General features: G+C 43.2%; 1 protein-coding gene across 1 annotated transcript in view; it reads left to right on the forward strand.

Annotated features, from left to right (window-relative positions):
- Positions 1 to 10,729, forward strand: part of TTYH2 (tweety family member 2) — an 81,315-nt gene extending 70,586 nt beyond the window's left edge. The window contains exons 13-14 of the mRNA XM_084837573.1: positions 870 to 948; positions 7,872 to 10,729. Coding sequence (XP_084693699.1) covers positions 870 to 948; positions 7,872 to 7,952 — 160 coding nt within the window. The 3' untranslated portion in view covers positions 7,953 to 10,729. The remainder of the gene's footprint in view (positions 1 to 869; positions 949 to 7,871) is intronic.
- The last annotated feature ends 4,309 nt before the right edge of the window (positions 10,730 to 15,038 follow it).

A 15,038-nucleotide genomic window follows, 5' to 3' on the forward strand; every position in this document is an offset into this window, starting at 1 on the left:
TGTGGTAGAACCAGCGGAGTGCCGCTTTCTGAGCTGCCAGTCTTTCACCTAGTTACTTCAGTGAAATCTTCAAAAGGTTAGCACAGGGTTATCGTCCCTTCTCTTCCACACACACCCCTCTCCCCCATTGTGAGGCTTGCTAGAATAAAATGTGAGAATCGCCAGGCCAGAGATGGGCAGAATGTTGACTGCAGTCGATTTGTCTGTCGCTGACTGACTTCTGGTAGGCCGCCAAGAGACCCTCCCCACACCGTGTGAAGGGAAGGGAGCGTGCACACCTACCCTTTGCCCCATCTCTTTAGTCGCACGGCTCTTGTTAGCCTGCCTGTCGCCAGCAGCACTCACTGAGAGAAGGTTTGCCTGAGGAGAATGGAGGAGTTGGTGCTGCTGTGAATCCCTTCCCCTCAGTGAGTCCCATGGACGAAGGGCAGAGCTAATGAGAGTGGAAATGAGAGAGCCGAGGCAAAGTGGGCATGTGCGCTCTCTGCTCCCCTCCCTCACCCCTCCTCATAGTGCTGCCAGGGAACATAGGGGGCAAGATTTACATTGGACTGCTGGAAATCATACAGTGGCTATCTCAACAGACCGCAGCTGACTTTCTGCCACCTCTGCACCAGACCAGCAATACTTTGCAGTGGAATACATCATTTCTAATTAACAAAATAGTAGGTTTGACATTATTACTTCTTCTTAAGCAGCCAACTCATCAAGTTAGCATCTCTTCTTTCCCTTCTTCCTTCCCCCAACCCCTGCCCCAATGAGGGTTGGCTGTTTCTGTGAGAATGTGACAGGGATATTTCCCGAGCCAAAGGCTCACAACGGAGTTAATTTTAATAGACTGTCCTGATCTTACTCCTCTCTACCTGCAGGAACCAAGCTGTGCTCTTTGGTGGGAACCCACGCTATGAGAACGTCCCACTGATTGGAAGAGGATCGCCTCCCCCCACGGTACGGTGGGCGTCGGAGGCCAAATCATTTTTATAACAGACCCTTTATTCCCTCTGCTTTTACTAACACACACTCTATATAGACAAATATCTTTTTTTAACAAAAATTGGGACGAGAAAGCCTCCTGCTTTTGTCAAAGGCCAAAGTAGTTTTGTTTCTGATGTTAGAGATGAGGAAAACAGCAATATTTTTTTCTCTTTCTGAATACAGACCTTTCAGAAAATGACAGTCCTGTATGCAGAGGTTCATATCTGCTGGAAGGTGGAAACTGCTGCAGGAATTCCTGCCTTATTGGAGGCTGGCATTTCTTGTTCCCATAGTTGTTTAGCTGCACCACCTATAGGCAGCAGCAGAGGGTAGAATCCCTGGAGACTGCATCCTTGCAGGGCTAGCTGTGGGCAGCTGTGTTGCAGTAGGGTAGAGAGTGGTTTTGTGCTGTGGCAGCGGTACTTCGCCCACTTGTCCCACCCGCAGACTGTTCTGTGAGGCTATCCTGCAAACACTGGCAGATTTTGCCCACTGATGTCAATGGCTTTGCATTGTCTCTCCCTCCCCCCCCCCCATATAACCGTGTTACAGTGCCATATATATTTTTTATTTCCCCTGTGCACATTTAACGTTTTGTTTAATTGTCTGTCTTCTGGAGAAAAGGGTTTCAAGTTCTAACCATCTAGAAGATGAATATATATATTTTTGCTTGCTTTTTTGTATATAACCTTTTCAAGCTTCTCTTCAGTCTTATTTCACTATAAGCAAAAGCACTCTATTGAGTTTGGCATAATGTTCCTTTAAAACACATCTTGCCTGCTAACATTTGCTTTGTTTTTGCATCACCTGTTTTGGAGCTATGTTGCCCTTCAAGAGTAAGTCACTTATTCATTTTTTGTTGTATCTTTTCATAGTTTGGGGCTGGAGTTTGTTTTGGGGTCTTCTCCCCCGCCCACCCCACTTTCCATAATTTACTTCCCTGTGTTGTTAATTCCCCCTTTCCTTATAAAGAATAGAATCTCTGGAATATGGGCCTTTTAAAATGCCAGACCTTTACCACATTCCTTGATTTGCAGTAGGTGTGTTTAGGTTTAGTGGATTACACTGGATGAGACTGGAGGCCTTTCCCAGCTCTGTGTAGGGTGGAACTGGGGGAAAAGCAGCACTGTCCCCCAGAATTTCAGGCAGTTTCTGTTTCTCCTGTGAGATGACTCATTGATGGGGCCTACTGCATATATTTTGGCTGTGATGCTTTTTATTGGAGCAAAAATTCAAAAAACGCTTTCATTAATCTGCAGGCCAAATGATCTCAACCCTCATCATCCTGAGAACCTGTGATGTGAATTTTTTTTAACTATATTTTTTTCCAGCCAATAATGTTTTAAATAGTCAGTTAGTAGAAACTCTAAAATCTGATGCAATGAAGCCTCAAAGCCACCTGTTCCATTATGGTTTACCCAACTGGGGATTTCCCTCTATGCTGTGTAGACGAATTCCCAAGGGGTAGTCTTATTGCAACAAGAGCAATGAAGAGTCTTGTGGCAACTTAAAGATGAAAAGTTTTGCTGTGGCCTAAGCTTGTATGGGCAAGAGCCCGCTGCATCAGATGCATGGAGTGTTGCGCTTACTTGGCAGATACACATGGACACAAACAGAAGCAGCAGGATGTGGGGGAGAGTGGAATATTATTACAAAGTGAGACCAGAGCCAGAAGGCTCAGCAATGCAAAAGAGAGGTGTGTCACTTGACTATGATGCATAGCACAAAAGATAAAAATGATCTAGTCAAGAATACATGATCTAATCAGAATGAGTGTGACCCACTCCCAACTACTGAAATGTTAACAAAAAAGTTTCAAAGGGAGACTCCAACATGAAGCTGCTGAGTTGGAGGTTTGATGCTATCAGACTTGGGCTCAATAGGGATTGGGAATGGCAAGCAAGCTGACTGTAGAAAGCAATTGTTTCTCTAGGTTCTGGGTTGCGCAGTCTTTTTGGCCCTGAGGGCCACATGCTCCCCCACTCCCAGCGATCCCAATCAGAGCCTGCCTGCCTGCCTGCAGCAATCCCAATCAAGACCACTATTTCCCCACTGCTATTAATGGTGGGGAAATGGTGATCTCGGCAGTATTGAGATTGCTGTGGGAGGGGAAGGTTAAAGACCACCACCCACCCAGCAATCCTGATCAAGATTGTTGTCCTGACGCTGCTAATAGTAACATCAGAACAGCAGTCTTTTCCCTGCCGCCTAGCTGATCCCCAGCTTGGCAGTGGGGAAAGGTGAGTGGGGCTACCTGGGGCTTTGGAAGCCACACAGAGAGTGAGCAAGGGTTGCATGTGGGCCACCAGTTGCCCACCAGTGCTCTATGTGTTTATGTACATTATTCATCACCATTTAAGACTGGATCAGACTCATGGCATCTTTTATTCTTTTGACTTGGTTTCATTTACACTTGTGCTCTGCATGTGAAACACCTACTTCTTGCACGGCTGGGACCTTTATAGCTTCACCTTGTAATAACATCCCACCACTACCACCCAGCTGCCAATAGAGGATAACAATTCATGTACATAATGAAGTGATTTCTGGCCATAAACATTTATGTCAGTGTAAATATGTTGGTCTTTGTGATGCCACAAGATTGTAACCTTTTTTCCCCCTGTGTGGGAAGTGCCTGCTTGTTCCTGGGTTAAAGAGCTCCGTTTGGAGGACATGCAAAAAACAAAGATCAGGACGAACAGTTACAAGAAAGATAAAAGGCACTTAAGAGCTGTTCCTGTATTTAGTTATTTTGCTGTTCCTTTAACAAGATTATATAGCTATAGAATCACTTATTCAAGTGGAGATGTTGTAGTAAGATGTATATATGTAATGTATGTATATACACCTTACTATAAAATCTCCACTTGAATAACTCCCCCAAATAGTAAAATGTTACACACTGAGGGTTTTGTGTCAGTACAACCATGTGCCATCATTTTACTAAGGGCCTTCTGGGACTTAATTTCCACAGGCCCGGAACCCAGTTTAGTATACTGCTGCAGTCTTTTTGAAGCAAACAAGCTACATTCATACCTGGGCTTGGGATGGAGGTGTTTGCTTTATCACTTCAGCCACTTTATCACTTCAGTCTTTCATTTATTTTATTTATTTATTAAATGTATTAAACGCCTCATAAAATAAATTTCTCTGGGTGTTTAAGAAATAGGTAATGACCAAAAATATCACCATGGTTGAAAAGAAGCCCCCAAAGTGGCCATGCCCACCATCCTTGAATTGAATAAGAAGGGCAGGAAAATATTGGGGAAGTTGTCCTTTGTAATAAATAAAATACATCCCTGCCTTTTGAGAATGGCAGGACTATGAGCAGCTTTGTATGCAACATTGATGGGGAGGAAATGGAAATATCCAGTGCCTCCCCACTTCCTCGGTCCAAAATAGACCTTTTGCCATTTCCCCTGCCTCAGAGATGCTCAGTCTTTCAATGCAGAGACAGTTTTCAAGTCTCACAGGCCAGAGAGGTGCATCCATTTTATTTTGGACAAGATGGAGATGTAAAGGGGACAAGAAGTGCAAACACCTCATTCTAGCACCACATCCAAAGCTGACCTGAGCATGCACTTGGACTCTGCATAGTAATGTGACACCCGATTCTGTCAGCACTGGAGACAGAGTCATGCTTGTGATGCAGTCCCCTGATGCAAATTAGATGTACGCTGTACTTGTGTGAGTACCCAATGCAGATATGGCCTTGTTTTGTTTTGTTTTAAATCCTGAGGATCTTGTGATTTTTATAGAGACAGAAGCCCCACAATGTGAACCAGCAAAAATGTAGCCTTGGCCACCCAGTACAGTGGAACCAAAAGCCCAGGCTATGCATGGGGTCTGCCTGCTTAAAATAAATCAGGAAGAACAGGAAAGGTGAAATTTGAATTACAAGCTGCCACAATCTCATTTTTGAAGCCTCAATGACAATTGTTCCATCTCTTACAAGGGCTATTTTTAAATCAGGTGTTTAAATGTTGGCATTGTGCCAGCTTGGGAGGTTTTAATCTTGCTATTGCAGAGTTTGCAGTTGGAAAAGCTCAAGGAAGATGATGGAACTAAATGCAACCAGATTAATTCAAACCCCTCCCTCCATATACTGAGCAGTCCAATTTAAATAGGATTTAAATCGCCCCAAGGAAAGGCTTTCAAGCTTTTTTGAGTTCCAGAAAAATAGACTGTGAATAATTTTCCTTAATGCTATGACTTGGAAGACACTATTTTCCCTCAATTCATTCCCCCCCCCTCTCTCTCTCTCTCTCTCACACACACACACACACACACACACATGTTCCTTAATGCTATACTTCCAGTAGTGAAATCCCATCTCATCCCTACCCCACATAATGGATGGGATAGAATGGCCATTCTGCTATTTGCCACTTCCTAAATAATACACAAAGCTGGGTGGTGATTGTTCTAGAACTGGCTTTGCAAAGAGGAAAGCATCAAATAAATAATAAATACAATTTCAAGTAAAAGTTCTTGAAATGGTAAGGGTGAATTGGGTTTTTTTTAGGAGGAATCTTAAGTTTGGGTTTATGAAATGGAGAGCTGGATGTGGGGAGCTTTTCAACCTCTAAAAACAAAAAGAGACACAAACCCCAAAACAACAACAAACCCTAGGGCTTTTTTTCTTATTTCTTATTATAATTGTTTCTTATATTTCTTATTAGAAATATTTAGAAATACAAGCTTGCAGAATGGGGCAGGTATGGGAAGAGAAAGAAATTACTAATTGTACCCTGCTCAGAGAATAGCTATTTGCCTGTGTCACCATCCTATACATGTTTACTCAGAATTAAGTTCCATTGTTTTCAATGGGGCTTACTCAGGTATGTAGGATTGCAGGTTTAACCACATTCCAGCAGGCAACAGCAATAGATGCACTAGCTAAGAGAAGAATTGCCTTTTCTGAGCAACAAAATTACCATTGCTGATTGATTGATTGATTGATTGATTTTGTATCCAAGGAGCTCAGGGCAGCCATCATGGTTCTCCCCATCCTTATTTTATCCTTGCAACAACCCTGTGACGAAGGTCAGATTGAGAGATATTGGCTTTCCCATTAATTACCCAATCCACTTCCTAACTGAGCAGGCATTTGAACCCAGGTCTCCCAATCCAAACCCATTGCTCAGTTCACTATGCTGCACTGGCTGCTGAGTGCTGGGAACATGTGACATCCCTGCAACAGAAGTAGTGCCTTGGAGTACATGGAAATCCCACCCAGGGAACATAGAACGGATGTCTACTTTATATGCGAAAACAACCCATCATCTGGGAACTGTGTTTGAACTGTGAGTAGGCAGAAGGCAGAGCACTGTCCAATTTCCAGTGAATCATCTGGCACGCATTGGCTGCTGGGATTCTTGCAGAGTATCCTGCACTTAGTGGTCCTTGGACTAATGCAGGAAGTTGATACTTCTCTTAAGCAAGAGTGCATAGTACTCAGGATGACAAATTAACTATGCCTTAACTATTAAAAAAGAGTTTCCTGATATGGAGTATGCACTCTTGCTTTATAAATGTAACGCAGGTTGTAGACTATGGGGATTCTAGTAAAAAAAAAAAAGTAGCCAGCTTACCCTTAAACTACAAGGAGGTACGAGCCTGAATTTTACTGTCACTTCCCACATTACATGGGGAATTCCCATACAGGTATATCCTACTACACCTAATCAAGGGTTCCCTGTAGCATTTACCCATAATGTATATGCCTTGGAACCTACTGTTCATGCTAAAATTGTAACATGCTAACCAGTTTTCTTTCAAGTAGCTTTACTGGAGTTTTCTAAGCTTTCTACCATGCACTAGTAACAAACAGGGAAGGAAGCCTAGCTTTATTCCATCCTCTTCACTTAAGACTTTATAGGAATCCTTACTTTATAAAGAACTGGAGATTAAATTTTCAGGAAAAGAAACGTGTGTTTGAAAAAAACAATTCCTCACTTCCTCTTAAATTTGGGACCCATAGCAGTGAATAAAATGGTCACCGTCCACGTTTAAAAAAAATTAGAGCAAATGGAACACTTTCAGATCAAGGAAGATTATTGTCATTTGGACAAGGGTTGAGGAAAGGAATTTACTATCTTGTTTTAAAAAAAAAAAACAGTTTTAAAATTTCTCAGTAGCTCTTGTTGACCCCAAACAAATGCAAAATGGGTGTGTGAGGGACAGATGAATTTTGTTTTGTGTGTCCAAATGGTGATACTCCCTAGACAGATTGTTCTCCTTTCTAGCCCACTACCTTGCCCCCAGTTCTTCTGCTGGATGTTCTGTGCATGTCTTCCCTTCCCCCACCTAGCCCAGTTTCTTTCCAGACTAGCCAAAGGTACTGCCCTTGCCAGCATTCTAGCTTTCCTTTTTCCAGATGCCTTTCTGTTGTCACCTCATTTCACTCCACCCCCGTGGCAATGGTCAGGAAGTGGTTCTGCTTTTTCTGTCCATGAGAAACATAGGCAAAGGTTCAAGCAACCTTTGCAAAAATGTAATCCTTAACTGTATTGTAGTATTAATATTAATTGTGTGGGCCTTTACAAAGGCATTTTCAGAGTCATCTTGTAGTCTTTGGGTGCTTCCAGATAAGGCTTTTATCCCACTATCGTCCTGTCTCATTCACAAAATGTTTATGGGGGATTCAGACAATGATGTCTTCAACTTGTAACGCTCCCGTGTTTTCCCACCACTTCTTCCATCTTTTTCTCTTACCGCAGAAAATCCCTTAAGGAATAAAGACAGAATAGCTGCACAGTGCCTTCTGATAGGTAGCACTGAGAGCCCTTTGTCTGGAAGCACCTTCTGTCCATTAGATTGTAAGCTGGTAGTTGAACCTGCCATGTGTAACTTTTCTCCCCTAACTTCTCTCCCATCATCTTTTCTCTCCTTAGTATTCTCCAAGTATGCGAGCCACCTATCTTTCGGTTAATGATGATCACAGGCGACAGTATGGCAACGAATTTCCAGCCTAGCACACACCTAGTAGAGCAAAACCCACAAACGATGTTGCTATAGCGGAACCCGACAACAACTGAAGGCATGTGGACAGCAGCGACTAGGATTGCCTCCATGGTGAAGTGGCAGAGAAGGGCGCTTGGAGAGGGAGTCAGCTGGAGAAGACACCCTGCTGGCACTCCGGATAGTCTTCCAGGGCTTATCCCATGTGCTCGACTGGCAGCTTTTTTCTCGCAATCTTTAGTCTTCCTCTCTTGCACACACAGGATGGTACCCAGTGCCTCCATCCTCAGAGCTGACTGCTCTGATGTCTTCTCTTTGATTCATCATCTCCTCTTCCTTCCTGCCACCAGTGCATTGTCTTCCCCAACCTTTTGGGGGGGCTGGGGGGAAGAATTAGGGTTTGCACTGTCACAGGTTTGTGCACAGGCGTATCAATTCCCGTTTCCTTTTTCCCTACACTGACTTTGGGGCTCTTTTGTCCATCATTGATGGTGTGGTTCCTTTTAATTTTATTAGAGCAAATAATAAGACCAGTGCACTGTACAAGTTAAACTGAACACTGACGTGTGGTGTACGATAACCGAAGGGCGATGGGGCGCGTGCCATGACAGAAAATGCTCCTCACTTCTGAGTCAAATGCAATATCAACCACTAGAGTAAATGTCATTTTTCCTCTGGAGAGGCCTCTGCACAAAGCCTATGGCTGGCTGCCTGGGCACTATGGTACTTTATCCTCACCCCCTTTTGACAGCATTTGTTAGCTGTATACGCTACAAGATCCACACACAGTATTCTCCTTTGCTCTTAAAATTAACGTGATATTCAGCAACTGTTGCTGTGGTGGCCTCAGGTATATTTGGAACAAACTGATTTTTTGGTTCTTTTATGTTTTTGTTTTGTTTTGTTCTGTGCATTATTATTATTGTTGTTGTTGTTGTTATTGTTATTATTTTCCTTCCAGTGTTTTATATTGGCTATCCAAAGAACATAACCTCTCTCTTTTTTTGTCTTTTTACAGAATTTTTATTAAGGATTACATATGGATTGTTTTATATATGTATGAATATTTTGCAAGTCAATTTCTTGTTTTTAGCACTGATTTTTTTTCCTAAAAGAAGAAATGAAAACAAAATTAAAAAAGTAGCCTCCAAAGGCAGTGTAACTCCATTGTCTGTGTATGGCGAAACATCCGACTCATGAAAGCATTCTGTTCTTTCACTATGTTAGGGGGACAAAAATAACAAGGAAGATTGGATTGGTATATATAATGGGGAGCAATAGCTCTAAAGCACTCCTTTGAAGGTGTTATAGACAGACAGTGTGTTAGCACAATTTCTCCTGCAGTGACAGGACTGTAGTAGCAGTAAACCAAAACTCTTGATCTCTGTAGCAGTTGCTAGCACAGTTTTCACTGTCTGTACAAACAGATCCTGATTCTCCATCTCCATCCAGTATCAGAGAGAGGGGTCCCCTTTGTCCTTCTCTTCGTGTTTGTTTGGGGGAGCGGTCGAGAAGTCCTATCTGGCAATGGGAAACTGCTGGGAGGTGGGGAGAGGCATCAAGGGGAGGTGCTCAAAATATGTCCAAATGGAGGAGTTGAATGTCCTTTAACCTACAGGCCCCCCAGTGCCATCCTCTTACTGATCTAATTTCAGCTTTTGTCAAAAGCAATTTAACTCCTTTTTTAGTCAGGGAAGTTGCATTTGCTCAGGCTGTGTTGAATTTTCCAGCAAGTTGCTAAACCTTTTGTACCTTGACATTGTTGCAAAAGAAGCAATATATAAACACTCTCATGGGAACACAAATGGATGGGTCTACCCACCCAAGCACAAAGAACCCAGAAAACATTTTCAGACCTGAACACCGCAAATGAAACTTCCCAGGTGGCATCAGCCTGGGTCAGTGGCATTTGTGCTGCATGCTGTTCAGAGTGGCTTCTGCCAACCACAGCACAGGGGTAACAGTGCTAAAAACTGCAGAGGTACGAAGTTGCCCTCCTAAGCGTACAATGCCCCACGGAGGTTTTAATTACTTGACAGCAATGACTTACTGTGTCTTTTATCAAGAATATCTTGTACATATCATGGACGGCAACATAATTTGTACTTTCATCTTATGTGTGACTGAGTACAACATAAGGCATGGGGAGGGGAGAACCCTGATTTTGTGCTTTTAATCGTGTCATTGTAACAATACCGTTAAAACTGTTTTTTAAAAGCGCATGTGAACTAACCTCATCTCAGACTCCTTTGGAGCTATGCCTGATTTGTATGTACTGATTGGGAAACAAATAATAAACACTTGTACTAAAAGGTGACCTTCAGTTGCCTGTGTTCTAGATGCTTTTTTTCAGTATAGATCCATGTCTTTTGAATTAGCCATTATTAGATATGTCTCTCAGCCAGGGATGACATGCACATAGGTTCAAAGGCCAGAAGGAATTTAGTACTTTCGGCTTTATAATCAACCCCCACCCCTTACACACACACACACACACACACACACACACTTTAATGATATTTGTATTGTATTTTTTTCAAATAAATAATATAGTTAAACTAAACTAAACTAAATTGAAAACATGCATCCAAAAAACATTGCACATACCCCAAACTGAACATTGTCATTGAGATCTTATTTATTTGTTTTTATTTATCTTCATAGAATTAACAATCATACATAATTTGTACAGTAATGAAGCCATTCTAAAAAGATCTGTGTTGATTTGAGAAATGCTGCACTGAAGAATTATTGTGTTTATATGTAAGAAATATAAACTGTCACTGAATGAGTCCGATTGTGTTTGACCATCAGATGCCTGAACTGCTCAATTTCTCCATCAAGGCTCTCTCCCAAAGCCTTGTGTACCACTGAGCACGCACAAGCAGATTATGGCTTTCCATTTATGAGCAACGTTCCTAAACTTACACAGTCTTTAAGAGAGATTCTATTCAAGGTTACAGGGAAGTGCAATGAGAGCCTGTGAGAGTACAGACTGCGAGATCCTCCAGTTCAAATCACCTAGCAAACAGTCGAATATAACTTCTGGTGGTATCTGTGGCAGATTTCGTGACCATCATCCATGCCTTTATAATATTGAGGCTTGACTACTGCCATTTTGCTCTGCATAGCACTGCCTTGGCAACATCAGTTGGTAGAGAAGACAATGGCTGGTGCCCCTACAGGGGTGAGTCAGCAGGAGGATATGGCACCATGGTTTCAGCATGTGCCCCAGTTCTGTCTTGCAAAGGCAACCTGGGCTGCTGATGGCATTTATTTTTGTGACAAATTTGAAAAAAAATCCTGTCATTCCACCCCAGGAGCTAGGGCCAGTGTACATGGTTTTCTTCTCCTCCCCACCTGCACTCCAAATACAATTTTCCCAATGGTTCTGTGCGGTAGATTAAGCCAAGAGCGACTGACCCACCCAAGCTCGCCCAGTCACTTTCATGGCGGAGTCCGGGCCCAACTTTCTAACGCAGGGGTGCAGAACCGCTCAGCCTGAAGACTGAATTCCATTTTGCAGAAGCTCTTGGGGGCCACATTCCAGTGGTGGCTGGGGCTGAAGGCAAAAGTGATGGGGCCAAAAATGCCAGTATATTTTAGCTTCAGGCTCTTACTACCAGCAGCTAAGCCTTAAGAGAGGCATTTAAACCTGTTATTTTTTTTGGGGGGGGGGCATGCACAAAAGCCAGGAAACCAAATTATTGGTAATCCGAGGAAGGTGTGTGGCCCTCTGGAGAGCTGGCCCCTTGGAGGTCCATATTTGGCCCCCATGCCTGAGGTTCTGCATCTCTGCTCTAACCACTACACAACTGTGGCTTTGACCTACCAAGCTCTAAAATAATTGAGTCCAAAATGTACCTGGTTGACCCCCTCCTGCCCTAAGCAACTGAGATCTCCCCAGACAGATGGGAAGCTCTCTTGGCAATACCATCTGTGTGTTCCATGTTGACAGTGAAAGGCATTCCTTTGGGTTCCCTCAGGCAAGTCTTCCCCCTGGAGACATGCCTAAATATATTTCAGAAATGTTTTAAGACATTTTCTAGGTGGGATAGCTTTTGGAGGCAGAAGTTAAGCCAGTCGACTGGACGCTGTAGTGTGTTGTGTGTTGCTGTTTAACTGGGTTTTAATTTTCAGTGGAATCTTATATTTGTTTTTTTTTTAATTACATTTCCCCTGGCCCTTTCAAATGGAGTGGCATTTACATTTTGCTGTGAGTTTGAGGTTCTCCTGGCAGGGTATGAAGATGAATAAATCTCTAATATGGATGCCACTATAGCTGTGGTTTTCAAGAGATTGCCTTCAAACCCTCCAGTGAATTTTGGGAGTCTTGCTGGTGAGCAATCAGCAAACAGAAGTAAGAAGGGCAGCACTAGATGGTGAAACAGTCATGCTTTCACACTGGCTGTTAAAGCCAAAGGTAGTTCTGCTCATGTTGGAAAAGGCCATAATCCATCACAAAAGTTCAGCACACTTAAGCCTGCTGAAATCAGTGGTCTTAAGCATGCTTAAGTCTGTCAGATTATGGTAAAAAAAATTAGGGACCATTTTCATAATTATGTCCATGACTAATAGGTAAGGTGGCAAACTTCACTTAGGCTTCTCAATCAAGCCACCAGGCTTTGATTAAAACTCAACACTGTCCTCATAAATGACAGGTTGGAGCCAGACTTGGTCATGCTTTGAGTAGACCAGAAATGGAGAACCTCTTTCAGCCCAAGAGCCAAATTCAATTTTGGAGAAGCTCTTGGGGCCTGCATTCCAGTGGTGGGTGGAGCTGAAAGCCAAAAGGGGAGAGGCCAAAAATACCCCCCAAACCACAACATGTTTTAGTCTCAAGCTCTTCCTGCCAGCAACTAAACTTTAGGAGAGGCATTACAACCTTTTAGAATGGGGAGATAAAACGGCACAAAAGCCAGGAAACCAAATGATTGGTGGTCAGTGGAAAGGGGGTGGGGCCAGGGGAGGGGTGGGGCCCTCTGGGGAACCTTGGAGGGCTAGATTGGGACCCTGGAAGGACCAGATTTGGCCCCTGGGCCTGAGGTTCCCTACCCCTGGAGTAGACCCACTGCAGAACTCAAGTCAGTCAACACTAAGGTCAGTCCCACTAATTTGACTGGTCCCACTCTGAGTATGGCTACAGCTGAATCCAACCCAGTATATTCTGTGCATCTGTTGTAAAAACTATACAGTGTGTTCAGCTTTTACTGGCTGGGCAAAGATGACAACTTGGGTGGGCAAAGAACACAATACTCAGTGATTAGAGGAATGTCAGCCACCAATCAATAGGCCACCGCAAACTTGGTTCTTGAAGGATACCTTTGAATGTACATTGCTGGCGTATTTTCTCAATCAACCCTGACTGCTCGTTGGAAGGACAGATACTGAAGCTGAAGCTCAAATATTTTGGCCACCTAATACGGAGAGAAAACTTCCTGGAAAAGACCCTGATGCTGGGAAAGATTGAAGGAGAAGGGGACGGCAGAGAATGAGATGGCTAGATAACATCACCAATGCAATGAATATGGACTTGAGCACACTCCGGGAGAGAGCGGAGGACAGGAAGGCCTGGCGTGCTGTGGTCCATGGGGTCACGAAGAGTGGACTGAACGACTGAACAACAACAAAGGAAGGAAGGCTCCAGAAGGCCCATGCAGCCCTATGGATCCTGGTCCTAATCTTTCAGATGTTAGAAGCTAACCTGTGGCATTAACAGTCACCACGTCTCCACAGGTCTTCAATTTCACATGAAGGAATCCTTCCTGAAAAATAGGTACATTTCATACTCTTAAAATCACGGTATGGTCATTGCTATATGATGACTGAAATTGGTACTGGAGTGCATTGCATATTTCTGGTTCTTGGGCAAACCAATGGGCAACTTATTGCAATGACTCATGGTTAAACAATAATATGGCAAACTGAAACAGTGTACATTACGCTCAAGCTGTAGCTGCTTAATGGTTCTAGGGACCACCTGGTACATCTGAATTCACAGGTGAACAGAAATGCTCCTGATGGCAAACTATGACTGCTTCCAGCGGCATCTTTCCTCCCAGGGTGAACAGCCACTTCAGGCAGGGTGGGGAAAGGAGAGGGAAATGGGGTTTAAAAAAGAAAAAGCTCCCTGTGGTCCTAATCCTGGTCAAGGGGGACCATCAGCTGTTACTTGAAAAGTAAAGAACAAAAAAGGCATGTTAAATGCTTTTGTATATTTAATGTATTGTCCAGTTTGGCCATAAAAAGAGAACATGTGAGTAGTTCCACGGCAGGGAGGGAGGTCCCTAGAGCATCCATTGCCTGTGCCTATTTGATGGACTAAGGGTAAATTACACAACTGGCAGAATCATATTACACTGTTTTACATGGAGTGTACCACTTCAAATAGTGGGGGTGCATGTTTGAATGGTTCCCCATGCAAGAAAAACTGTTTTGCGCACACACACAAAACTCCACCCTAACATTTTAGGAAGAAGCATTCAGCTTAGCACCCTCCTATCTAGAGTGTTGGTATTATACACAGGAAATTTGGGGTGTAGTGAGTTGTTTAAATATGCTGTTAAATAATGGTGGCAATCCCAATGCCTGTCTGCTGTTTACAGAACTGGGAAATGTTAGGGTAAGCACTTGAATGGATTCTGAGGTTTGCCTCTTAGATTTAGAGAAGAGTGCCACCTTATGGCAAAAGCTGCCCTTGCATTAAATGGGCAAGTCACCGTGTATGTAACCTATATAAACTTCCTTGACATTTCAGCATAACAGTTCATCTGCATTTTCATTGGCTCTTGGCTCTGAGCTCACAGCTGGGGCATGAAGCATTACAAATGTTAATCACAGGAGATTTAAAGAGCATGAAACACCAGTAAATCTAAGGCCGGTGACTGGTCTTGCATATTTCAAACTACTGCTGAAGCCAAATTATTTGTTTTTTAAAATGCCTTAGAATTGGGGGGGGGGGTAGTAAAACCAGGAAACAAGTTATAGTTGAGCCCTAAAAGCTGACTCACATTTCATCTCTGTCACCTATTGAAACTATCCCAACCATGCAATGCTGTGTTTGTAGTTTCCTAGGTTTTTCCAGATAATCACCACTGCTG

Source organism: Heloderma suspectum, chromosome 2, assembly GCF_057233095.1.
Source record: "Heloderma suspectum isolate Gila_16-S chromosome 2, 16-S_ref, whole genome shotgun sequence".
NCBI lineage: Eukaryota > Metazoa > Chordata > Lepidosauria > Squamata > Helodermatidae > Heloderma > Heloderma suspectum.